Here is a 27354-nt window from a genome sequence, read left to right on the forward strand (position 1 = left end):
CACCAGTACCAAATTGCAATCTCACATCACCTATGCCAACAATGTTGCATACATGATCATCACCCAATCTAACTAAACTTGTAACAATGTGGTAGGTATAAAACCAATGATGATGCGAGGTAATACGGAAAGGAGCCCCTAAATCAAGAAGCCAACACTAAGAAAAAGTAGATCGAGCATCAAGTAAATGAATAGCATCAAGTGATGAAGCAACAAGTATGTAATCATCTAAATTATACTCTCATGCATTTATCTCTTCTATCTTAACATTGGACTTAGGAACAATGCTACGATCATCAGAATATTTGGCATTATCTTGCGCTTTCTCTTTTTGCTTTAGATGCCTTGCACGCAAGGCATGCATCACTAGCTCATGGGTGAGCTTGGACTTTAGTTGATTTGTCCCTTGGTTAGTGAAGAACAAAATGGCAGATGTAGAGTCTAGTTGGTAGTCTCAAATGAAGATTCTACACCCCCATAACTAGGGTTTGGATCCCATGGCTTCAACATATTTCTCCAAGCCACATTATGTGATCCATTGTTATGCTATTGGGCTACTAGCAATCACTTATTGCAAGTTGGCTACTATGTCATACTTGCCTATGCTAAATAGCATGGGTCGTAGCTTAGATTTTTGTTGTTATTTTGGCGTGAAGGGAATCTTACCAACATTTTTCTATTCTTGTATGATGTTTATGCATATAACAAGAGCTAGGTGTAGAAATTTTGACTTGCTTGCAATTTGATAAACAATTGACAATCAAAATCCTAGACAATTGGCAACACTTGAGTTCAACTAATCTTGGATGTTTGTCCTTATGAGTTGCAATTTCTTTTTGTTCATGTGTCTTTGAATTAAAGATGGTGTTTGGATTTGATGATTTTTTCTTTTACGAATTCTGACTGATCTAGCAACTCAACTCTTGTAGCTTTGAGAAGAACCTTATCTATAAAGACATGTTGCCCTAATTTTGAGGGGTAAGCTAAGCCATGAGAGATTAAGATTGACCTACAGAAGATGCCATTGTAGTGCATGGAGTTGTGTTATAAGGTTTGAATGCGTGGGATCGCTTTGTGTTGGTCATGCACATAGTACTATTGCTGCTGGTGATAATGAGAGGATGATTGTACTAGGCTCTAACATGTGGCCAAAAAACACATTTTTGTTCAAGCTCAATTAGTTCCATAAGGATATCATGGGTGTTTGTGACCGTGGCCCAACTAGAGATGGAGGCCTTGCCCTTTCACTCTTTTCAAGAAGCGTTTTGACTCTCTCTCTCTCTCTCTCTCTCCCCAATAAATAAGAAAAGGAAATACAAATAGGTGAATGGAAACTCTAATGGATCTATGGAGAAGGCTTTCCAATTGCATGTAGATTCTTGAAGCTCTCACTTCTTAGGCCAACCATTTCGATATTGCATAGAGTTGGTTGGATAGAGGAGAAGAGATAAGCCACAATTGATTTACTGTGTCTTGGAATGTCTTTTTCATCGTTTACACCTTAAATATAAGGTGAACTGTTTTACACATTGATAGGGACATCTTATTCTTGGACACCCATAGTTGATTACTCTTTTTCATGCAATTGTAGGGTCATTTACCTGTTTAGCATATCTAAATTAAATTAGATCTCACTATCTCCCTCACTTCTATATGTGGCACTTTTATGTGTAAAATGTTTGAATTACAACTTTCATGAGAGTGAGGCCTACACTCAATATTTGGTTGTCTTAGACATTAAATTTTAATTCCTCCACTTCTCTAAGTGCCTAGCACCTTTAAGCTATTTTTAAACATTTCCAATTCAGGGTGCTTTTTTACATTTGAATTCTTAGCCACTTTCCTCTTGATGTCTTGTCCCTATTATGCCTTGCTTTTTGAATTTCAGCTTTGTATGCCCACTAGATTTTTCTTTTTATCATAATAGTTGACCTTGGATAATGGATTACTAAATTGTCCATAAAATGTTCAAAAAAGTTTCTGGAGAATGTTGTTGCAAAATTATGCAAATCATTGCGACATTATAGTGACAACATTGTAGTGGTCATATCACCTTGACATTCCAAATGTTATAATACTAATATGCCACCTCTTTAATAGTTATGTGGGCTTAAGAATTATATTCAATTTTGAAGTAGGATTGAGCAAGGTCAACGTGTGCTTGCTCTCCTAAAGTTGAACTAGGGTACCGAATTGATCAGTACAACACTGCAATCAAAGATCTTATGACATCACAATGATCCTCAGATAGGGGATGTTTTTAAACCACCTAAGGACAATTAATGAATCAACAAATGACTTCTTCACTTAACCTAACCTTTAGAATTGTTTCCCAACAAACCAATTCCATTAGGCAAGTTATAAAAAACTTATGTAATGTTATGACATCAAGTAGAAAGATCATTGTGACATTGGATAAATTAGATAATTGCAACATCAAAATAAAGTATATAATATTTTGACATCAAGAAAAGCAAGGGTTGAAGACCAAAACATAAAGCACCTTGGTAGCAAGGTAGGCCAAGGAAGCAACATGACCAACCTAAAGCTCACAAAACCATCATTGGGAGCTATCTTGATTGATATTATAGCAACTAGAAATGAAAGTGTTCAAATTAGACATCAAGGACTTACATTATGGGAATAAATTTGATCAACTTTGATTCAAGGCCTACCCCACTTCAAAACATGCAAGGCTTGTAATGAGAACCCTTGTTGTATCAACATCAACCTAAGAGGGAACCATGAAAGAATTTCTAATAATGTAGAACCCTAATCAACCTTAAGTAATGAAGACTACAAGGGATCTTGACATCTTAGATTATGATGATATCCTTGAAGGTAAAGGTCACATTAGAAATATTAAAAGACATAAGCTTGGTTTTCACCTAGAGTGAGATAGTCCAGTATTGAAGGGAAAAATACGCCTCTATACTGGTACTAATTACTCAAATAAGGATTCAATGATAGATTGTAGGAAACTCAATCATTCCTCATAAAAAGTAGATTGTAGGAAACTCGATCTCTAGGGGATAATACACAATCCTTACCACATGCCAATGTGGTATATAACACTTTACTAACAAAATTATAGGCCCAAATTTCTGCATACAAATTTTTATCCTAGCCGTCTCACATTATATTGGACAAAATACTCGGTTACAATTTATTGATATTCTCCAATTGACCACTAGCTTGTGGGTCATAGGGAGTTTTTTTCCTTATGCTTAATCTTCAGAGCATTGGTCAAGGCCTCAAAGAATTTTACTGCAAGGTGTATCTATCTGATATCCCCACCTTAAGGAACCAATGTAGCAAACAATTTGCTCCATTATGAAGTAGTCAATCCCTTCATGGTAACTCTTTGTATAATAAGGGGTCAAAGTAGCAAACAATTTGCTCCATGCGATAACTTTTTGTGTAATCTAAGTTTATGAACACTTCATAAGGTAGTGTATAGCTACGGTTATTATAATCTATGTGTGGATGATAAAGGTTGGATGGGTTTCAAAAAATCAATACCCCACTTGCCAAATTCTAAGATCAATATCCCACTTGCCAAATTCTAAGATCACCAGAACAAGATTCAAAGGTTGCATTTCCACAAGCATCAAACCTCTAACAAAAGTTGAATATTGCTTTACTAAAACATTACTTGAAAGATTTTTGGCCACCAATAGCCAATGCATAAGGATTGTTTATAAGGTGACGATCAACATGGTCACCATAGGTTAAGTCATGGCATTCCTCTAAGATGACCTCCTCGAGGACTACACAATAGTGACAAACATCATCCACCCCCCTTATATATTGAATAGTGACAAAAAACATCCACTCCCCTTCAATATTAGGTTATGCTATCCAAGGCCTACTAAACTTAACTTAATCTTGTAATGATCAACTTTGGAGATATTAGAGGAAACCTACCCCATAAATAAATAAAGGATAATTGATGCATACCATAATGGAATAGAAGGCATGCCAATCTTACACAGTTCATCATAATTTCTAGGCTCAATGGCAACATGTTTAGCTCCCTAAAATCAACAAAATACTCAATAATAACTTACAACTTTGGTTGCTTGCTTTATATTACATATTCAAACTCTTGAAGGGAGATACACCACCTAGCTAGCAAGTCAAGGGATTGAATCTTATTCAATAGAAGACAACCTCTTTGCCATAGTAAAGAATATGACCATTTGAAAAAGGATATAATATTGAAGTTTGTTAGTGGCAAAAATCACCACCAAGGATAATTGTTTTGTGATACTTACATCAATTTAACATACACAACTTTTAACTTTCAAATGCTCTTAGATGATATGTATGCATGCCCCAAATCTAGGATAAGAAACAACTAATACCTTTGCATTGTTGCAACCAAAAGTATGTAAAATACTTCAACTATTTTGGGATCTTTAATAATTAATATCTTTGATGCTTCATTAGTAATGCCTTTGAAGGCCATGATCGTTCAACCAATGAATTGATGAAATGTTAATAATAGACCACCAATGAAGCAATATGGTGCACATCTCAAGGGTTGCTAAGTGGGCTCTTATCCACAATCACCTTGTTTTTTTCAAGGTCTGACAATCCTTCACACGCTAGTCACATGACCTACTAGAAGACCATGTGCCATTCCAATCACACACTTTTGTTGGCCTCTACAAGAACTTGTTTTTAGGATAGTGTTTTGATGAGTAGTGTTTAAAATTCAAACAATGAAACCCAAAAACAAAATCTGTTCCTGATAATAATTTCTAGCACTTGCCTTTGCATTACTTCTAGCAATCTCACTTGACATTGCAATCTTCATGGCTTCTTAATGTAACGTTATCTCCCTCCTAGATAAATGCCAGTCCCTCAATCCCTTGGCAAACATTGTTGGAGGTAGCATATTGTAAGTTTGCTATAAAGAATGATCAAGCTCCTCTACACACCTCATCACTAACTCAACATCTTACGCTCTTCTACCATTTCACTCAAGTTCCAAGCATTCCATCCAGTGCCATTGTCTAATGCCAACTTCTACTATAAAAAAACAAAAAGAAATGGGTGTACAAGCCAGATCTTTAAAGAATAAGGCACAACAAGGATGGGGACATCGTAGTAAAGTGTGTAGCTAGGGATTCAGAAGTGAAAAGGCACCCAAAATTGCAAAAAGCGAGAAACTGCTTAAAGGCATCAAATGCTCCAATATATGAATCCGGGAATGAAAATTGAATACCTAAGAACCCCTAATATTCTATTGTTATTTCTTTTCGGAGCTCTCGTGCAAGTTTGTAATTCATACATTAAAGCGTTAAGGAGTGAGCGAACGAGGCAGTCAAATTCAATCTAATTGATGCACGAGAGGCTAATGACCTGGCTACACAGCTGCATGAAAATGGTTTGGCAAATTTACAGAGGAGAGTAATACCCCCCCTTCGATCAACATCTTTTGCTTGATATCGTGGGATTTTTCATGAAAGGGTAGAATACTATTAACTGTTTCAAAAATGGGGCAAATCCAAAAATTGTAAATGTTTCAAATTAGGGGGTGTTTCAATTACATGAGTTAAGATAAAGGCCATGGCAGTATCTTAGCACTTGATTGAGCTCTATGCCGGGCGAGAAGGTATGAGGGTCTGTTGGCTTTGGCGGAACAGTGCTAATCTACTAACTTTTAGTTATGCAAGGTGTTGAGAGGTGATTGCTTGAAACAAAGATGCATAATCTACTAACTTTAAGGCTGGCCACCAGTCTTGATGTCTTGCCCAAATTTAGATTCCAAACAAAAGGGTTGCTGTGTATCTGAGTATCCATGCACAATCCCACACTTGAGTATCGCTGAATAAGTGTCTCTTATTTAGTTGCTTGAACAGATTTATCATCTATTTTAGTTGTTCAGGAAAACTTTGGAGAATTCATGACTGATTTGCTCCATAATCAAGTACCTTGTGTTTATGGCATCAGACTTTCTTGGAAACAATATACCTTTACTACATGCTACATGGGACGTAGAGCATCACTATTATAAACATCTTCAATATAATATCATGATAATTTTATTGAAGGGACATAACATTAGACTTCAAATTTCGCATGAATACTAATTGAAGGCTTTCTACAAACCACTCAACAGAAGCCAAACATCTATCTATCTAGAAGTTTAGTATGGAAAGGCTTTAGAACGAAGGAATCAACAAATCAGTATCAGGATAAGGAATCCACCATCTCAACTGATTTTGAGGATGCATAAAGCAGCACAGAGGAGTAATTATCAGGATGCTCCATAACACATGCTTTGTAAGAAAAGGTAATCTCCACAAGCTTACCTTGGATATAAACCAATAGCTAATGCATCACTTGCATGGTCTGTTTTACATAACTAGAATCTCACCCTTCTTCCTAATATGAAGCAAGGAGAGCATAATAACAGTACTCCAATGGTGGGACCGATGTCAATGTTTTGGTAGAGCTCCATTGATACAAGAACTACCATGGCAGGCACATTTACAGCCTTCATGCCCCTTGGTTACACTCCTCATTTCACTGTGAGAACACCAGCTGTGATGCCTGTGAAGCTTGGGAGAGGGATTCTGTGACTGCCGTCCAAGATGCACCGGAGTTCCAAGCTGCACAAGCACACCAAATCACAGAATATGCAAGCAATGTTTATAATATATTTGGGTTTTTTTAAGACAATCAAGAAATATTTGTACCCAAAAAACATATTCCACTATGAGAAGCATTTACGTAATGAAGTAAAACACAAGAAATCATCAATAAGTAAAATGTTGAACAAATTGTAAGAAGCTGCTCGAGTCCCATGCCTAAATAGAAGAATCTCTTTTTTTTTTTCAAGTAAAATGTGGCTGATTATATTACTCAAAAAAACTGATTACAACAGAGTGCTCATGCTCAACAGACTAGCTGGAGCTGATGCAAAGTCACCAATACATCATGTATACAAGCCTCTCAAGGCGGTCGGGGGGGGGGGGGGGGGGGGGGGGGGGGGGGGGGGGGGGGGGGGGGTGTTTTATCGCCAACTGGGGCTACCTGCCTGCATCACGAAAAACAGACCCTGGCCGCCCCAAGTGCGCATGAAGTGACCTTGGAGCTCCTGACGAGCCATGGACTCGCCCTGCACCTGATCCCATCAGCCGCGGAGGGAGTGGATGATGGAGGTCCAAAGCTCTACTAAGGTCGCATGTGCTGAAAGTCTCTCTCCGCCGAAAGCCTCCTGACATTGCGCCTTCCATATATGCCATCCAATAAGACTCCCTATGATCTCCCATACCTCCGAGCGGTCTGTTGTGGGCTCAAGTACTTGGCGGATGGGTAGAGCCTCAAAACCAACCACTGCACACCACCCTGCCTCGATAATGAATATCGTGTCCTACATCCCGGCCTCATACAGAAGGTGACGGCCCTGGCTAACTGCCTGCCAACAGAAAGCTCCCCATGAGATACATCCAAGGCTGGGTGCTATACAGCGAAGGATGTGGCATGCTCCTCTCCACACAAGTTGCACCTCCTCACATGACCAAAGACAATGATTTGGGGTTTCCAGAGGCTGCTATGTGCACTACTTACAACCTCCCTCCTTCTGCATCTGGGCAAGCCAACTTCCCACCGCCAAGCCTCCATGTGCCACCAGCCATAAGAAATACGACACCCTCCTCGGCCTCCAACTATCCCATATGTGGCGCCAGAACGTCCGTCGGAAAGGCTACGTGATGCTGTGCTCTGCCCAATGCCTGCTACGTGACGGGGCCCAATCCATATCCTCCTGCATCAGTACATGTCTACCAATTCTGGAAGTGCACTCCAAGAACCTGGATGACTTCTTGGCGACCATAGTGGCCAGCCATAGCCACTCTCCTGGATCCCACTCCAGCTCATCAAGTGGTCTGCCTTCCCAGATCCTAAGGCACCACTCCCCGAGCTCCTTCCAAAAAACATAGGGGTCATCTAGAGGGGGGGGGGGGGGGGGGGGGGGGGGGGGGGGGGGGGAGGCGGGGTCGTCTAGGCTGATGTGAAAATCCATCTCAAGGACGGCCTCCACTCGCCGCCAAGTCTCGGTCTACAGTCCTGAAGGCCCTTCTGCAATAAGACCTTCCAAGTCTCCCCGCCTGGTGTGAGACCATAGACAAATAGCTTGCCCAAGAGGGCCATACTCTGATACTCTGGGTCTATGATCCCAAGCCCTCCCTCCGACCTATGTCATATGATGGTCGCCCACGCCACCTTGGCCCCGAAATCCCTGGAACCATCAGACCCTGACAAAAGGAAATTCCCTACTAGGCGGTGAAGCTGCACTACACAAGATGAGAAGCACCAACACAAGGCGATGCACTAGGTCATTGCTAGGAGGACATGGTTAACCACCAAGGCTCGTCCGGCTAGTGAGAGACGAGCCGTGCTTCAGTAGGTCAGTTTCCTCTTAATAGAATCAAGGACAAGAAACTGCTGGGCAGGGGTGAAGTCGAGTCCTACCTGGAATCCTAGGTACCGGACGGTCTGCCCTCTGCTTACCCATCTAAATTCAAGGTGGACGTCCTACTCCGTGCTAGAGTTCGGGTCTATGAGAAAACCAACCAACTTTCGCCAGTTGATTTTCACTCCCGCTGCAGAACGAAACACATCAAGAGCGAGCCTCACTCTCTCTAGCATCAACTCATCATCCTCTATGTAGAGGGTTGTATCATCTGCGTATTCTGAGTCTAACAACTCAGTCTCCTCTCTCATTGGAAATTGGAGGCCGCATAATCTGCTCACACGTGACTTGAGGAAGTGAGACATCGCCTCTGCGAAGAGAAGAAACATGTATGGGGCTAGGGGGTAGCCCTGTCAAACCAATCTCTCTAGCCGAAACTCCTCCCCTCGCCTTCCGCCTATGAGAACCCTGCTGGTGGCCGATTTGTAAAGGGCAGAGACCCCACGAATCCAAACCTGGGGGAATCTCAACCTCACCATGGTGCCCTCTAGGAAATCCCAGTCCACCTTGTCATAAGTTTTCTCAAATTCCAAGAGTAGTACGGCTAGTCTCTGCCCACTCTGCTGAGCCCACTCTGTTGCCTCAAAGAAGGTAAATACATTGTCAAGGATGCTCCTATCTTGGACAAAGCCTATCTGTGTGTCATGGATGATATCTGGAAACACGGGGCGTAGTCGCCTACCAATCATCTTTGTCAGTGCCTTATAGGCCACTGACAATAAGGTGATCGGTCTCCACTGGGAAAGCTCCAACCGGTCTCCCCCTTTGGGAAGAAGACTAATAAGGCTTGCCGAGAGACTCCCTAACATTTGTCCTGAAGTGAAAATCTCTTGGAAGGCCATCAGTAGGGTATTCTTCGCCACTTCCCAGTAGGTAGTGAAGAAGGCCTTAGAGAGGCCATCCTCCCCTGGGTATTTCTGCCCATCCTGTGCATGGAAAGCCTCCTCTAGTTCCTTCTCTGTGAAGGGCCAAGAGGGAGCGTCCCATCTCTGTGACGAGGGACGGGATGTGATCCCATACTTGCTGTCTACATCTCTGTCCTCTAGCTGAAGCTGTCTCTTGGTGGAAGAGGCGCGTGTAATAGTCGGTGGCAATCTCCATCACCTGGTTAGGGTTGGAATGAGTCCTTCCATACTGATCCCAAATGCTGCGTATCTGCTCTCCTGCGGTGCGAGGCTGGTGCACTTGGAAGAACTCCATACACATCGTGTCCCCCTTCCACGCCTAGAAGGCTGCTGAGGTTCAGAAAGAAAACTCCAAGCGCCTGTCCTCTAGGCCAACAATGGCTGCTCGTGCGCACACCTCCTGTGCGTGGAGGGTGGGATCCCCTAGTGAGTGGAGGGTGGGATCCCCTGGAGGGTGGGATCTCCTGTAATAATTTCTGCATGGCTGCAAAGTCCCGCCGGAGTGCTCTCTCCTCCTCCTAGCTCTGCTACCTGACCTATATGGCTACCTCTTGGTAGATTCTACTCGACTCTGCTAGGACCTCTGCAACCTCCTCTGCTATCCGGTCCCTCCTGCCCCCCTCTCTATTCCAAATCTGCTCTATTTGTCTCGTCATCTCCTCCCTCCTATAGATCGAGTCAGGGATTCGATAGGATCGTGCATCTAGGGCGGATGCTGGGGGGTCAAGTGTCAAGAAAACTAGGCAATCATCACACAACGTGGTGCCTGCCAACTGCTCAATCTGACCTCCACGAGAGCCTCTCCACTCTCCCACATAAAACCTGTCCAACCTCTCCAATAGGACTCCACCTAGCCGCCTGTATCCCTAGGTGAAGTCCAACGACCTCTCCCTCCTGTGGAAGGCAGGGTCTCTCCAAGCATCGCGTGCTCTTACTGCCAGCAAAAATACCTCCCATGCCTTGTGCTCCTCCCCAGCTATGCCCTGGTAGTTTTTGCCTCTGCCTTGCTGGTCCTCCAGATTGTTGAAGTCTCCTCCAACGATCTAGAAGTCCATCCACGATCTCCACCCAAAACCTGCTGCATGCCCTTACCATTGTAAGGGCATAGACATTGAGGACTCCAAGGCACGAGTCCCCAATATTCAATCTGACCTCATAGAACCCTCCCTGCCACTATCGTCCCGTGGTCTCGTACACAGGCGGTGATATTCAAGCCAATAGAGGTGCAAACGCCTCTACTCCTGCCGTGAGCACCTATGGCATGCTCCCAGTAAGTGTGCGAGCTGCCCGGAAGCACCTTCCCTACCAGTTGGGCTTGGGTGGGGGTGAGCTTGTGCTCCTGTAGAAGTAAGATGTCGATCCGTCCGGCTAGGGCAGATTGCAGCTCCTGCTGAACAATCAACTTCTTGGAACCACATGCCCCAATGTAGTGGAGGCTATTCACATTCCAGGATGCTAGGTGTAAGCTCATGGGGAAACTTGTGACTGATTGAACAAGCATCTATTTGGTGTGGAGGCTGGTGATGAGGAGGAGAAACTGTGAGGCATGCAAGTACGCTTTGTTGCCGGTTTGGACAACGAAATTTAGTCCCCCACGGCAGCCCTCGGTTGGACCATAGGGGTGATAGATGCTCCAAGTGATACTATCAATGCATCTATCAGCCATGCTGAGTCGTGACTCGGTACACTGGTAGAAACGAGCCGCCTGTGCCAGGGGCTACTCGATCACGTCCCTCAGAGCTCTCCACTGTGAAGGGGCTTGAAAGATAATGCTCAAGTGTGGGATCTCGGCATCAACCCACTAGTTAATGTCCATCATGCACCTAGGCCACTGCTGTGCAAATAGTGCTAATTCTTCATCTCCCATCCATTGGGAGATGTGATCCGCCACCTGACTCTTCAACTCCTCTATTTGTGTAGTCGTCCACTCCCCTCAGTGAGAGGACTGAAGAAAAAAGGTGTAGTTTAGTCCATCCAATGGTGCTAGCAGATGGACCATGCTCCTCCTTGACTTACGAACCACGAAGATCCCCACCTCTAGAGGTAGTGGAAACTCTCCGCGGTCCGCAACTCTCAAGTAGGACCATGGGCCACTGCAGAAGAAATCCTATGGCAACAACTGTGCCTGTCTAGGAAAGGTATAACTGGTGGCAAAGCAGATGAGCTGGTGGCTATATGGGAGGGGAAGGACTGCTAGTGCAAGGAGGAAGTAGGTGTGTGTGGCTCATCACGTCCTGTGGGAGGATGGGGAGGTGGGTCTAGGGGAGACCACCTGAACCAGGTGCGGATCGGGGGGCTGCTCGATAGAGGAGGTGGTGGGGGAGAAGAGGATCGAGGGATGGTGGAATGGACAAAGATGCATGGCGGGTGTGGGGAGGGATTGGTGGCCTCGGAAAGGGGGAGCTGTGGGCCAGTGTGCCAGGGTCAGTAGGGGGAGGGGGCATGGGATGTGTTTTGGGGGGGGGAGGGAGTGGAGGGGAGAGGGGTGTTTTGGGGTTTTGGAAACTCAGGCGAGGTAATCTGTGGTACGGGTGGTGGATATGGGAGGCTGCGGTCGTACTAGGTGGGATGGGCAGGGGGGACTGTGGAGTGCTCTGCTGAGGGGGCGTTGCTTCCCCCTGCTCTTTGCTGATGACAAGGCTGGGTCTAAGGAGCTGGTTGCGCCTCCCCTGCCGTCGCCCTCTCTGTCGTCTCTGGAACCGTGTGAAGCCGTTAGCGTCCACCTACGGGCGCGTTGGAGAAGCCACCTTGGCTCCGAAACGCGTACAAACTGTTGTCTGATGCCCAAAGTCGTGGCAGCACAGACACTGCCCTGGTTGCCCGGTCACAATGACCTGTTGCCTAAAGGAGTGCCCTCCTGCCTCAATCTCAAGGAACTGTAGGATATTCTTGACCTCTTTCACTACCACCCATACCTTTGGGACTCCTGCTGCTATCACTGCATCCGCGAAAAACGCGAGAAGGATAGTGCCAAAGAGCCGGCCAAAGTCTTTCACCAACTGGCGATGCTCTATTGCCAAGCCGCGGAAAAAAAGGGTGACTGGGTGTTGGAGAAACCTGTTGTGGAGTGCAAACGCCTCCACAGTAAAGCCATTGTACCAAGGGATCATGTATATGACCCCCTTCGTGGACGTATATGGTGAACTGGCGAGTAACTCACGAGCTGCGTCCGCCGAACTGAGCCGGACCATGAAGATCCCTTGGCCCATTAGGACCACCTCCACGATCTGCATTGTGCCGATACGTAGCGTGGAGTGAAGCCAGACCCGAAACTAGGCCCTGACTGGGGAATGTCTTACTACCTGACCATAAATCGTTGTTTTCTTTAGCTCCAACTCCTTAGCTCGGATGGCTAAGAGCTGCTTCTTAGAGAGGATGATGCGCAAGGTGTTTGACTGGGGGGACACTCGCTGAGTGCGCCGACGTCTGACCAAAGGTTTCCATTGCGCGTCCCTTCTGAGAGAACTACCAATCACGTCACGGTCCTACCTGAGGGGGGGAAGTTGCTGCAGATAGAGGGAGCAGCTGGAGAGTGGGGGATCAATGGCGAGGGGGGAAAAACCGTTGTTGCTTTGACACAGTGTGGATGGATTCGAGGTTGCGGACGGAGGCAGCGCCGCCCGCCGGGGGGGGGGAGAAGAAGAAATAGCCAGGCCGGAGGGAGGGGGCAGAAAATTGTCGGGGCGGGGGGAGGGACTGTCGTGCCTGGGCGGACAGGTGGAGGGGAGCGGCCAGGCAGAAGGGAAGAAGCTAGGCAGGGCGGGGCGGGGATGGTCACGTGGGCGGGGAGGAAACGGCTAGGCAAGGGGAAAGTGGTCAAGCGGGGCGGACAGATTGGGGAGACGGCCACCGATCTGGAGGGCGCGATCAGATGGGGCAGGAGGGAGCGATTAGACGAAGCGAGGGGGCGCGAAGGATCTGGGGGGTGGGCGCGATCCGACGGAGCGGGGGGAGCATGCGACGTGGGGTGCCGAGCAAAAGCTAATTGCCAAACCAATAATACATTCATAGTAATAGAAGAATCTCTACTCGGGTTGTCTTGCAGTCTCTCCTATCTGTTCTTATCCTGGAGTCTCCACATTAGAGTTGCTCACTATGCTTTGTGGTACAAATGAACAAGGCAATAGTGCTAGTAATTCACTCCCATCTGTGGCAATACTCCTTACTCCACTCTAACTATAAGACGTGTGGTGTGGGATTCCTACACAGCACATCCTCAATACTTTGGTCTGTTCTTCTGCTTGTCCATTGGCTTTGGGATGTTCCAAGGACAGACAAATCCCCAATTTCTGGAAGATCATTTGCCAAAAATGACCAGTGAACGTAGGATCATGGTTATTCTTTAATGGGGCATACTGCATAATTTACTAACATGTTTGTGAGAGGGACTCGCTAGCTGGTTCATAGCTTTTAATGGTTGTCTTCGTTTTTGACCCTTGGATGTCACTTTTTGGGCTGATTCTGCTCTGGACCTGGCAACCCTACATTTTCTGCTGATCTAATCTGATCACACTAGTGTTTTGCTCTTCCAGCTTGAGAGAGGGCCTCATATGTTGGTTATTGTGATTACTCAATACATCACTTTGCTATTGTTCCAGTCTGTCTGCTTTTTGACTGCTCGTGTATGATTGAACTGTGTGAACTGTTAAACTCTTGTGTTGTTCGGGCTGATTGTCCACATGTGCCTCCGGTAGCACCTCTCTCTCTCTCTCTCTCTCTCTCTCTCTCTCTCTCTCTCTCTCTCTCTGTGCATGTGTATTCTCTGTTATCATCTTGCATATCACCATTTCTATTACGACAATTCTATCTAATCGGCTTAAGACTTTCTCACAGTGGCCTAACCTTTATTCTCTGAGGCTTTCTTCTCAAGTTTAAGGGATGCTTAGACGTTGGCTCTCAGTTGCAGGTCCTTCACCTTCTACCTCAACCATGTTCTTTGCTTCAAGGATTCAATCTGCATCTGTGGTGATGCTTCTGTAGAGTATGGTGGTTTCCATCGTGCTTCATGAAGTTTTTTTGGCAGCTGCTTTTTGGTGGCATTGGTGCAGTCAATCCATAGTACATGTAGAAGTCATGAAGGGCATGCTACATGTAGACCCTAGTATCATGTACCACACCAACCACTGATTCTCCTCACCCACTAGAGATGAATATACTTGCTATCTCCTGTAACCTGCTCCTCCTATGTTGTCATCTTCGATCTCCTCAATGTAGAGTCCAAAGAGTGTAGGGGACATCCCTACTTCACTTTGGCGGTGCCACAAACCATCATGCTTGAAAGCCCCCCTAGCATCTCATTCGGCCTACCACCCTCTCATACATTGCATAGATGCCCCAAATCATGTCCAATTAGATCCCCACTGTTTGAAGCTTTTGTAGTAGTCTATCTCATGGACTTTGTAGAAACCCACAAAGCAACAATAGAGTCTGTTTTTCCTCACTTTCACCTACTCAATCATGCCTCTCATGGCAAAGATGTAGTAAAGTATAGAGAATCCTTGTCTTGATCCAACCTATCTTGCTATTCTCAATCTTCCTCTCTCCAAATATATGCCAAGCTCTACCTCCATCATTGCTCCATATATTTTAGTCAATGTATAGCCCACCATGATGGTCTTTTAGTTACCAAGAGCTAGGGGATCTCTAGACTTGTGGATGGGCTTGATGGTATGCATGGTCTAATCATCTAGAAAACCTTCCACTAGAGTCCTATTAAACATAAAAGCAAGGAGAAGAGCCCAAATGTCCATGTCATAAATGAAGTGCTCACCCTATGTACCTGTTTGATCCATGATCAATCAAAATCCTCATATGCCTACAAACCTCTCTCTTTGTTATAGACCCTAGATTTCTCTAGATTCAAAGGTGTCTATAAAACTCCCTACACTCATCATCATACCATATGCTCTACAACACTATCCTAGGTCATTGAGTTGACTAGTGTGTGCAAAATGTGGCAAGCTTTGGAGTGTGGTTGAGTGTAGGATGGAGGTGAGCTAGGAGGTAAGCATCCCTAGGGGGCAATGCGCTCGGACTATGTGAGCCTATCATATATGTGATGGCTATATATGTGAAGTAATTTACACGAAAAATAGAAGGTGGTGGGTTGGGTGTGGACAATGGCTAGCACCTGTGGGCATGGGGAGGAGACTATGATAATGGATAGATAGGTATGACTTGCTTTGATTGAGCAAGGGAAATGGTGAAGGATCTAACTAGCTCCACTGCCAACCATAGGAAATTGCACAATGTGAATCACAGATCTCGTGTTAAAAGTTAAGATTGTTGCAAGGGAGACTTTTTGCGGAGTCTTAGGTGATCTTATTAATCGATGGAAGTGCTATGGATTGTGGATAAATGAAACTCCACAAACTCATTGGAGGCGACATGAAAACTCTCCCTTCAACTTTACATCAAGAATATGTTGTCTTTCTTTACAAGTTGGAGCAATTTTTCTATTATATACATCAATCGTTACATGCATTCTATGACACCATGGAATACCCAATAAGGCATCATAGCCCTATAATGGCATAATGTGAAAATCCTCACTATCCACATATGACTACAAATGAATTCAGAGTTTTCCAATGATAGGGGTGACTAGCTCTACATATCTAGGACAAGCCAAACTAGCCTCACCCATAGGACCCCTCTCATCATCTCTAATGCCCAATTTGGCTCTCACTTTTGGGTAAATGAAGTTGGCACGAGCTTCTGCATCAAAGAAAAATAAAACATGCTGATCTCTCACTTTGCCCCATGTACAACATAGCTCTGAAGCATCTATGTTTGGTTGCTCACAAACAAGATCGGATACCAATCCAACAAAAGTTTTATGCTTTCTACCTTTATGATCATTTATTGTCATCTACATGGTTTTTAGACTTGCATTTTGGGCATTCATGTATTATATGCCCCTCTTGTTCACAAACATAGCATCATACAATGCCTTTCTTTCAAAAAATTTCTTAGCACTAACGAATGATTGTTTGTCTTGTCCATATTTTTGAAAAAATAACATTGACCGATTTTTAGCATCTAGACCTTTTTAAGGATTTAAACCTACTGCCCAAATATTTAGTCATGCTACTCTTATTTCAGCATTGTCCTTTGAAGCATCTTTGTTGCCCTTAATTAAAGTGACATGTCCTTTCATCAATGCATAAGATGTATTTGGATTTTCAATTGATAGTGCCATGTTGGTCACTTTTGTCTTGGTGCAATAGTTACGGAGCTCTTTGTGTAGACCAAACCAATAAGTCTCTATTTGCTCAGCCATTGTGGCCTCACAAAAAAAGCTAACTAACAACAAATCTGCCCAAAATTTGTTTGTGTACTCTTCCAAATCAGCACCATGAATTGCATCCAATTTGTGCCAAGCTATTGTCGCATCCACTTGAAAAGTGTTTGTGAGCCATTAAAAAAAGAAAACTTGTTTGAATTGCACCCAAGTTGTTGGTGCCTTGCCTTGCATCTAAAGGGTTTTCCACCATTGAAGTGCATTTCCTTTTTACAAAAGCAACTACCTTGCACACTTTTGAAGGCACGAAAAAAATGCCCCCAGAGTAGGCTGCATCAAATTGTTGAATGAAGATCAAAGCCTTCAATCTATCCTGCATACCATAAAAGGTTTCAAATATGACAACTGCTCCATCTTCTTTGTAGTCTTTAACTTTACCAAAATGAGTCAAGTTATCATACACGGGTGGCTGCAAAAATGGTGGGGGCTTTATTGCCCCATGATAGTTCCCATGAACACCTAACATAGGTGGCTGAAAACCAATGCATTTTGCTGCCAACATTGGCAAGTGTAGTGACATCCATAGCCTGAAACATTGATCCACCCCCAAAAGAACCTGGATGTGTGGATGGTGGAGGAATTGTTTGCTATCCACGAGCAATATGCTCCACATTATTCCCTAATCGATGATCATGTTGCTGAACTAGATTTCCCTACACATTTGGCATTACACATGCCAGTGTATGCAATACCTTTGGCTAGTAAGTTTGCCCATAAATCATTAAGTTCATTTGTCATTCTAGTGACAACAATCTAGCTCTCATGAGCATGTAAGCAAAAGGAAAAAAGTTATCCAAATCTCAAGGTGATTTAGCAAAAGCATGAGATTTTGCAAGCATGATAAGGAGGCAAACATTGTTGTTTATCGCTCCTTGTATGCAAAAGATATCCCATTTTGAAAAGCCCAAAGCCCATATTTTCTTGCTATTCTAAAGGCAATTGGGCAAGTGGGTCAGAGCTATAAAGCGCTTTCATATCACAGCCTGTACACGAAGAACCTTGTGGATCAAGTTAAATGCATTGATCGTGACTTGGTTGACATCAGGAAGAAGTGGAAGAGATATGGATGCAACATTGTTTGTGATGGATGGTCCGATGCAAGGCGCATGCCTATTGCAAATGTCATAGCTACATCCATTTATGATTTAGTGTTTTGAATAGCTATTGATACGGGTGGAGAACACAAGTCTAAAGAGTCCATCTTTGGCATCTTGAAAGATGTGATTCTTGATATTTGGCCACATTATGTCATACAGATATCTATGGATACTGTATCTGATTGTATGAGGACTGGTGATTCGATTGAGCAAGAGTGATCTAATATCTTTTTCACTAGATATATGTCCCATTTCTTAGACTTTCTTTTACAAGATATTGGGAAGCTTCCATGGATCGCCAATTCAATCAAAACAAATTATTGAAAAGATGCATCACATTTGTCATGCGCAAGTATACAATATTGGCATTGTATCACCAATTCAATCAAAAAGAATTACTGAAGCCATCTACTACACACTTTCCTTATATGTTTATCATGCTGGTGAATTTCTTGGATGAGAGATGTTACAATGGCCTGCATCGTATGGCTGTTAGTGCAGCTTGGGCAAGAAAGAAAACTTCACGTACAGTGAAGGGAATGAAAGTCGTTTAAATTGTTTTAGGAGCAAGCTTTTGGAATGATGCCAAGATCATTGTAAAGATTAGTACACCTATTCTTAAAATCCCTTGTCTTACTGATAGAGAAGAAACCACTATGGGACTTTTGTATGAGATGACAGATTGAATGGTAGAGAAAATGGATACTTCTGAAGGAGTGGAGATGCTAGATTGCAAAAGACTAAAGAGCTTTGTGTGGACACATGGCATATAATGCATTCATCTTTACATGTTGCAACCTTTGTATCGCATCCTATTTGAATAGTAAAAAGTCTTGATAGTGACAAAGAGATGCATGAAGGTAGGATGACAGTGATAGAAAGGTATACAAAATATCATGTGCAAATGTAGGGTATATTATGTGATGAGCTTAACATGTACAGTCAGAATCAAGGATATTTGCTTGTCCAATTACAAGAGACCAAAAAAGAATATATCAAGGTCTTAAATGGTGGGAGACATTTGGGGCATGCACACCTAAATTGCAGCAATAAGCTATAACAATAGTTTCACAAGGATCCTATGCCTCGCCTTGTGAGAGAAATTAGAGCACATTTTTACATATTTAAACAAAGAGAAGGAATAAATTGCTTCCAAAATGTACAAAGCAACTTGTATACATTCATACAAACTTTCATCTCATCAACAAGATTAAGCAACAAGGTTATGAGAAGATGGAGGTTACATTGCACATACTCAATAAGGAGAAGAATGATGACGAATTGCTCTCATTCCAGCGGACACGAGAGGAGGAAGAGGACATTGTAGCCTCATAATCACACAAGGACACATGCACTAGTGATGTTCCTAGCTTGAGTTCTCTTAGTCCACATAGGGACAATAACGAGGACGATGACGATGATGATGATGAGGAGTAGGACACTTGAGAGAATGATGAAGATGATTAGTAGATCACTGTCAAGTTTGCAATGCCCACACACTGTAGCGGCTAGTCTAAAGTCTTTTTTATAGACTATGGTTTAGTTTTGAATGCTTCTTTTGAATTTTCAATCTTCATTTTTGAGTACCAAGTACCACTCTTTTTATTTTGAAACTAGCACATGGTATCTATTATGATTTCTCTCAATGTTGTTTTGTAGATGCTTGTAAGTTTAGTACTTTTCTCATAATGTGTTCAAATATATTAAAAAATTAGGGTTACATATGATTCAAGTCCAGGGTCTAAATCAAGTAAAACGTATTATATATGAGGAGCCGGAGAGACATAAAGACACTTGATATGTGATTGAACTAGGGCATATTAGAGCACACGAGAGCCCTTAAGATCGTGTCTTATGGCTTAGCAAAATTTATGGTTGTGACAATGGGGCGGTTGCTTGGGTCAAGGGTAGAGGCCAAGCACTTTGATATGAGTAGACACTCGTAACACCATCTCTTAAATCATGGGCAATCAGTATAATTAAGTCAATGGATCACAAGTTCATACTACATATAACAATGACAAAGAATGCACCATGGATACTCTTGCCAAGCACATGTCCCAATGCACCACATACATCACAACATCCCATTGCTTGTAGCTTCCTGTAAACAGAGGAAAAATGCTGTGCTGTACGGCTGCCATCTGTTACCACCAGAAGTGAGCAACAGATGGTCCAGAGCATCAAAATTTCATTAAGTGGCTTGACCAATTTTATCAGGATTGCCCACCCTCCCACAAGCAGGTCCCATATCCCATCAATTGCTATACATGAGGATTGACTTTGGAAAGAAAGGGTACTTAGAAAAATTCCAATTCCAATTGATACACATGAGGACTGACTGGAACAGGATACACTATGTATCACTACAAGATGGAGATGGCCAGCTCCAGCTTATGCTGTCGTTTTTTCTACCTTAGTAACTTCGGTATGTATCTGTAAGTCATATTGTGAGCAAGAAGCATATGCCTCTCAAAAAGCAAACCAGCATTGTACATAGAGTCAAGTCAACATTGAAATAATAAATATCACACTTATCTTAAAAGCAATTTCAAACAATACTAAGTATCAGTCTTAAGAAGTTGAAGAATAGATAGAACACAATTAGCTTCAGCTAACCTTTCGCAGGGCTATCTATCCAAGGTCCATTCATAATATTTAATATGCTGCAGGCTTCCGTATACTCAAGGTCTGACAGCAGCTTCGGGGTTAACAGGAAGCATCTGCAATCAAGGAGACAAACAATGAATAGTACAGATAAAAATGTGCAGTAATGTGAACACAGTTTTGAAAACATTTATACAATCAGATTTTTGTTCACATCACATACTGTGGGGTATTTGGTTCACTTGCAGCCCTCACCAACTGCTGAAACATTTTCCTTTCATTGATTGGGTCCATACCTGCATCATTGACGGCCACAGTAAGCTCAGGTTTGTTTAAAACCGGCACATAGGCAAACAATGCACAGGTAGAAATTGTTCAACAGAAAGAACATTACATTATTCATGAAGACATACAATGACTGTCCTTATTTTTCAGACTAATTCTATTAGTAAATCCCCTCAGAAAAAAATACCCCACAGTGAAGAACAAGATAAGCTCTGTAAGCAACTTCCAACATACAACAACTTAAAACAGAAATGAAAGCATTTTAAAAGGCCTAAGTGAATAAGCAGACTAGGGGTCCATAATGCCAGGCCATGTGTGACTCAAAATGAAAGGAGGACCAGAATCCCAGAGTTTGAGAAAAGTATTTTACCTCTCCATATGGATGAGCAAGCTACGAAGCTCCCTGCCGACGTGCTGTTGCACGCCATCGCACCTCCACCATCCCTTCTGCCGCCATCACGCTGAGGTCCCACATCTGGGCATTATCTTTCGAGCCCCTCCGCAGTGGAGAGCTCCGATGGATGTGATTGAGTGGCCCCTAGCACACGCGGCCCATTTCTACCACTGTACAAAGTCACACATCTCAGCTTGGCTGATAGATGCCCTTGTGGTACCACCAAGTGCATCTATCACCCCCATGGTCCGCCCGAGGGCCATGAGGGAATGGAATTCACCGTCCAAGCCTGCAGCAAAGCGTATACGCATGCCTCATAGCTCTTCTTCCTCGTCAGAAGCTTCCACACCGAATAGATGCCTGTTCGGTCAGTCATAGGTTTCCCTATCAGTTTACATCTTCCATCCTGGAATGTGAATAGCCTCCACTACAGCGGGGCACGCGGTTCTAGGAAGTTGATTGTTTGGCAAGAGCTACAACCTGCCCTTGCGAGACAGATCAACATCTTACTTTTGCAAGAGCACAAGATCACGCCTGCCCAAGCCTAGCAGGTAGGGAAGGTACTCCCACGTAGTTCACACACTTACTGGGAGCACGCCATCGATGCCCATGGCAGGAGTGGAGGCATATGCACCTCTATTGGCCCGAGCCACACTGCTTGTATACAAGACCACGGGACAATTGTGACAGGGAGGGTTCTATGGATCAGATTGGATATTGGGGACTCGTGCCTTGGAGTCCTCAATGTCTATACCCCTATTGAGGTTAAGGCACGCAACAGGTTCTAGGAGGAGATCGTAGCAAGACTCCCAGAGGTGGACTCTTGAATTGTTGGAGGAGACTTCAACAACCTGGAGGCCTTAAGAGGACCAGCAAGGCAGAGACAAAAATTACCAGGGCATGGCTAGGGAGGAGCAGGAGGCATGGGAGGTCTTCCTACTAGCAGTAGGAGCACGCAACGCTTGGAGAGACCCAACTTTCCATAGGAGGGAGAGGTCTCTGGACTTCTCTTGGAGATACAAGCGGCTAGGCGGTGTTTTGCTGGAGCGACTGGAAAGGTTTTATGTGGGAGAGTGGGGATGCTCTCGCGGAGGCCAAGTAGGGCAGTTGGTTGGCACCACTCTATATGATCATTGCCAAGTTCTAGTGACACTTCATGTCCCAGCCTCTGCCCTAGACACATGATCCTATCGGATCCCGGATTCGATCTACAAGAGGGAGGAGGTGAAGAGACAGATTGAGCAAATTTGGACTAGGGAGTGGGGCAAGAGGGACTCGATCAGAGAGGAGGTTGTAGAGGTCCTAGCCATGTCGAGAAGTATCTTCCAGGAGGCAGCCCTACAAGCTAGGCACCAGAGCTGGGAGAAGAAGAGAGCACTCCGGTGGGGCCTAGCACCCACGCAGAGACTACTACAGGAGGCACCAGGGGATCCCACCCTCCTCGCACAGAAGGTGCACGCACTAGCAACACTCGCTCGCCTGAGGATAGGTGCCCAGAGTTTTCATTCCGTGTCTCAACAGCTTTTTGGGCTAGGAAGGGGGACACGATGTGCAGGGAGTTTTTCCAGGTGCATTAGCCCCACACCTCAGGAGAGTAGATACGCAACCTTTGGGATCAGTATGGGAGGATTCACTCTGGCCCACATGAGGTGATGGAGATTGCCATTGATTACTATAGACGCCTTTTCCAACAGGAGACAGCCCCAGCCAGAGGATAGCGATGTAGATAGCAGATCTGGGATCAAATGTTGTTCCTCATCACAGAGGAGATGGGACGCTCCCTCCTAGACCCCTTCACAAAGAAGGAACTTGAGGAGGCTTTCCATGCACAGAACGGATAGAATTGCCCAGGAGAGGATGGCCTTTCTAAGGCCTTCTTCACTACCTACTGGGAGGTGGTGAAGGACCCCTTGCTCTTGGCCTTCTACAGAGATTTTCAGCTAAGGAAGGATGCCAAGGAGTTAATCGGCAAGTCTTATCAATCTCCTCCCCAAAGGGGAAGACCGGTTGGAGCTATCCTTGCGGAGATCGATCACCTTGTTGTCAGGAACCTACAAGGCACTGGCAAAGATGATTGGCAAGGGACTCCACCTTGTGCTTCCAGACATCATTCATGACACACACACAAGCTTTGTCCAGGATAGGAGCATCCTAGACAATGTCGTCACCTTCTTTGAGGCGATAGAGTGGGCCCAACACAATGGTCAGGGATTGGTGGTACTACTTTTGGATTTCGAGAAAGCCTATGATAGGGTTGACTAGGACTTCTTAGAGAGCACCATGGTAAGGTTGGGCTTCCCCCAGGCATGGATCCGTGGGGTCTCTGCACTTTACAGATCAACTACCAACAAGGTTCTCATAGGTGGCAGGTGAGGGGAGGAGTTTTGGCTGGAGAGATCGGTCCGAGAAGGCTACCCTTTGGCCTCCTATCTGTTCCTACTCTTCGCAGAGGCAATGTCGCACTTCCTCAGGTCATGTGTGAGTGGGTTACGTGGCCTCCGACTTCCGATGAGAGAGGAGACAAAGCTATTAGACTCATAGTATGGATACACATGATGCAACACTCTACATAGAGGATAATGAGCTCATGCTAGAGAGAGAGAGAGTAGCTCTCGACGTGTTTTGCACTGTAGCGGGAGCGAAAATCAACTGGCAAAAGTCAGTTGGTTTCCTAACGAACCCCGACTCCAGCACAGAGTGGGGCATCCCCTTGGGATTTAGATAGGTGTGCAGACAGCAAACCGTCCAATACCTGGATTCTAGGTGGGACTCGACATGGCTTCTGCCCACCAACAGTTTTTTCTAGTCCTCGACTCTATTCGAAGGAAGGTGACCTACTGGGGTACAGCTCACCTTTCCCTAGCGGACCAAGCCTTGGTGGTTAACCAAGTCCTCCTAGCGACAGCTTGGTACATCACCTCGTGTTGGTGCTTCTCTTCATCTTGTGTAGTTTAGCTTCGCCGCCTAGTGCGGAATTTTCTCTGGTCCGGGTTAGACAGCTCCAAGGACTCCCTAGCCAAGGTGGCGTGGGCAACCATCATCTGGCATCGGCCAGAGGGAGGGCTTGGGATCATAGACCAAGAGTATCAAAGTCTAGCTCTTTTGGGCAAGCTAGCAAGCTAGTAGTCTGCCGTCTCACACCATGAGGGCAGACATGGAGGTTCCTATTGCAAGAGGGTCTTCAGGAGTGTAGACCGAGGCTTGGCGGTGATTGGAGGATGTCCTTGAGATGGATCTTCACAACGGCCTAGATCACGCCCCCAAGATCCTCCTTCCTATGCACCTTACTTCATGTGTGGAAGGGCCTCCATAAGGCCCTAATTCAGAGCCCCCCAATATGCTAGGAGGAGATGGACCACCAGCCGGTGATCTGGAAACCCCCAGGTTAGAGATCAAGATGGGATACAGATTAGCGAGTGCCCCCACATCCTGTGGGTTGGTTGGGAGGCCAGCCCGGCTCGTATCATCAAGACATGGCGGGAGGTATGTAGAATGGTGGATCAAGAGGTGTTGCAACATGCCAAAGAGGAGTTGAGTTGAGGAGAAGGGAGATTGACACAGCAATACCTCAAGAGTGGCTTGACCCTCGATACAAAAGCCAATAAAACCCGATGAGGTATGGGCCACTAGGTTTTCACCAGCAGGCATCCCCCTATAGGGGGCAAGTAGAGTGCGCAGCACCCCACATGGGACTTTCTTCACCGTGTGTGTGTGTGTTGTGGTGGGGGGGGGGCGCGGGTGGGTGGAGTGGGGTCGGCTCCTTGTTAGAGGGCAACAAGATGAGGGGTTATGTGTCCTTTCATGGAGAAGGATTCGGGTGGTTGGCCTCCAGAGGAAGACATGGCATTTGGACCCTTATGTGTTCTCGAAGGAGCTCCAAGAGTGGTGCCTTTGGATTTGGGAGGGCAAGCCACTTGATGTGCTGGAGTGGACCCTAGAGAGTGGCTATGGCCGGCCACTGCGGTCGCCAAGAAGCTATCGAGGTTCCTGGAGTACACAGCCAAGATTGGCAGACACGTACTGATGCAGGACATGGATTGGGCGCCTTCGCATAGTAGGTACTGGGTGGAGCACAACATCACGGATGCTTTTTGGTGGACTTTCTAGCGCCGCCTATGGGACAGCTGGAGGCCGAGGAGGGTTTCATATTTCTTATGGCTATTGGCACATGTAGGCCTGGCGATGGGGAGTTAGTTAGCTCAGATGCAGAAAGATGGAGGTTGTAAATGTTGCACACAGTAGGTTCTCAAAACTCCAAAGCACTGCCTTTGGTCGTGAGGTAGCGCAGCTCGTGTAGAGAGGAGCATGTCGCATTCTCCACCATATAGCACCCAGCTTGGGATGTATCTTATGGGGAGCTTTCTGCTTGTAGACAGTCAACCAAGGCCGTTACCTTTTGTATGAGGCCAAGATGCAGGACACAATCTTTATAATTGAGGATGGGTCTTGCGCAGTGGTCAGTTTGGAGGCTCTACCCATTCGCCACATACTGGAGCCCACAACAGACCGCTCTGAGCTATGGGAGATAGTAGGGAGGCTTACTGGATGGCACATCTGGAAGGCACGGCGTCAGAAGGTTTTTGGTGGGGAGAGACTTTCAGTACAGGTGACTTTGGCAAAGCTCTGGACCTCTATCATCCACTCCCTCCACGACCGATGGGACCAGGTGTAGGGCAAGTCTTGAGCTCGTCAGGAGCTCCGTTTTCGTTTCATGCGCACTTGGGGGGCAGTGAGCCCCAAATGACAATACACCCGCCTCCCCCATGGCTTCTTACCCCCATCCCCCCCAAACCGCCTTGAGAGGCTTGTACACATGATTTATTTATGACCTTGCACCAGCTCCGGCTAGTCTATCGAGCATGAACATCCCATTGTAATCAGCCTTTTCGAGTAATATAATCAGCCACATTTTATTTGCACCCAAAAAAAAAAAAAAAAAAAAAAAAACCCTTTAACCTCTCCCATCCCCCGTGAAGGGTATAGACTATCTCTATCCAAATGGAAGAGACACTCTCTAAAAGGGATATCCAATAAATCTGTAGCATGACTACGTATGGGGATCCAAATAAACCAAGCAATGATACTCGCTATCAGCTTCCATCTCTGACAATGCCCCTTTATCCACTTTCTTTGCAAAAACCCTAGCATGGTAGTCCTGCTCAAGAGAATGTCCAAAATGACTCATCTAAAGGTCCTCATAGCCCAATGTTGGACATCTGTCCATGCCCTATGCAATTTCCCCCCAGAACAGGCCTCCACTTGGGACCCAAGCTTTTGTCCCCCCCCCCCCCCCCCCCATCAGTATGACGGTCCGTACTCTGCCATGATAAACCTCCTCAATATGAAGCACTGCTATGCAGGTTCTCAGGTTTCACCTCTGATACTTGCATACTGGGCTTTCGGTTAACAACTAATTTTGCCGAGATCTATCACTTCAAACTGGCTGCAAGACACTGACATTGGGCCCTGCCTCGGCTGTTGAGCCCAGCTGACTTGGCCAGCATGGAGACAGAAACAATGCTTCCTCTCCCAACAATGGTTTTCTTGCTATCTTGATCAGCATGTAGACGGAGATAGCATGTAGACAGAATGTGGTCTTTGCTATCCATAGTTTGAGAGAGGGTTGCTTTCTCACTTTACACATCCAATCTTCTTGGCCTTGTCATCAATCCCTTCAACATCAACTTCCTTTTCCATTTGTACGCCTTCGTTCTTCGATATAAAAAGGAAACTTGGACAAGTAAATAATCCCCTTGCGAGAGCACCATCCAAGTGACATCTTGCTACATCAGCATGCTTCTGCATTGACTTCCTTTTCCATTTGCACCCTTTTGTTATTCCATTGTAAAAGGGCACCATCCAAGTGACACCATCCAAGTAAATAATCCCCTTGCGAGATCACCATCCAAGTGACACCTTGCTACTTTGCCGTGCCTTGCCTTGCATTCTATTTGCATGACATTGCATTTTGTGATCATGGAAAGATGGAACTTGTGATTGTGGGCTTCCTTTATGTCGGCTTAATGGCCTCTTGAAGTTTGCTCCTTGGATGATGAACTCTAACCCAAACTTTATGTCGGCTTAATGGCCTCTTGAAAATCTCTGAAATATCTTAATGGCTTAAGGTGGCTGGTAGACCCTGACTTCTGCTGTAAATTAGGGTTTAGCAACAAAATTTATTAGATTGCACCTTGTTGGGATTGGATTTGACTGAGATCTCTTGAGGAAGCTGTGGATTGGCTGAGAGAATAGAGAGGAATCTGGAGAGACAAACT

At 45.0% G+C, this 27354-nt stretch overlaps 1 protein-coding gene and 1 pseudogene across 2 annotated transcripts in view; one reads left to right on the forward strand and one right to left on the reverse strand.

Annotated features, from left to right (window-relative positions):
* Positions 1-6059: 6059 nt before the first annotated feature.
* SMC5 (structural maintenance of chromosomes 5) overlaps positions 6060-27354 on the reverse strand; it is a 156245-nt gene continuing 134950 nt past the window's right edge. Inside the window, exons 28-30 of one of the 2 annotated variants that reach the window (XM_087692548.1) lie at positions 20624-20696; positions 20413-20516; positions 6060-6623 (exon numbers count right to left, since the gene is read on the reverse strand). In XM_087692548.1, the coding sequence (XP_087548674.1) occupies positions 6538-6623; positions 20413-20516; positions 20624-20696 (263 nt within the window). In that variant the 3' untranslated portion in view covers positions 6060-6537. Of the gene's footprint in view, positions 6624-20412; positions 20517-20623; positions 20697-27354 lie in introns of those variants that run through there. The other variant, XR_015693094.1, reaches the window with a different exon arrangement.
* LOC148039661 (uncharacterized) lies at positions 17265-19260 on the forward strand (annotated as a pseudogene).

The sequence above is a fragment of the Lygodium microphyllum genome, chromosome 2 (genome assembly GCF_053477565.2).
Source record: "Lygodium microphyllum isolate KBCC chromosome 2, Lygodium_microphyllum_v1.1.10, whole genome shotgun sequence".
NCBI classification, from domain to species: domain Eukaryota; kingdom Viridiplantae; phylum Streptophyta; class Polypodiopsida; order Schizaeales; family Lygodiaceae; genus Lygodium; species Lygodium microphyllum.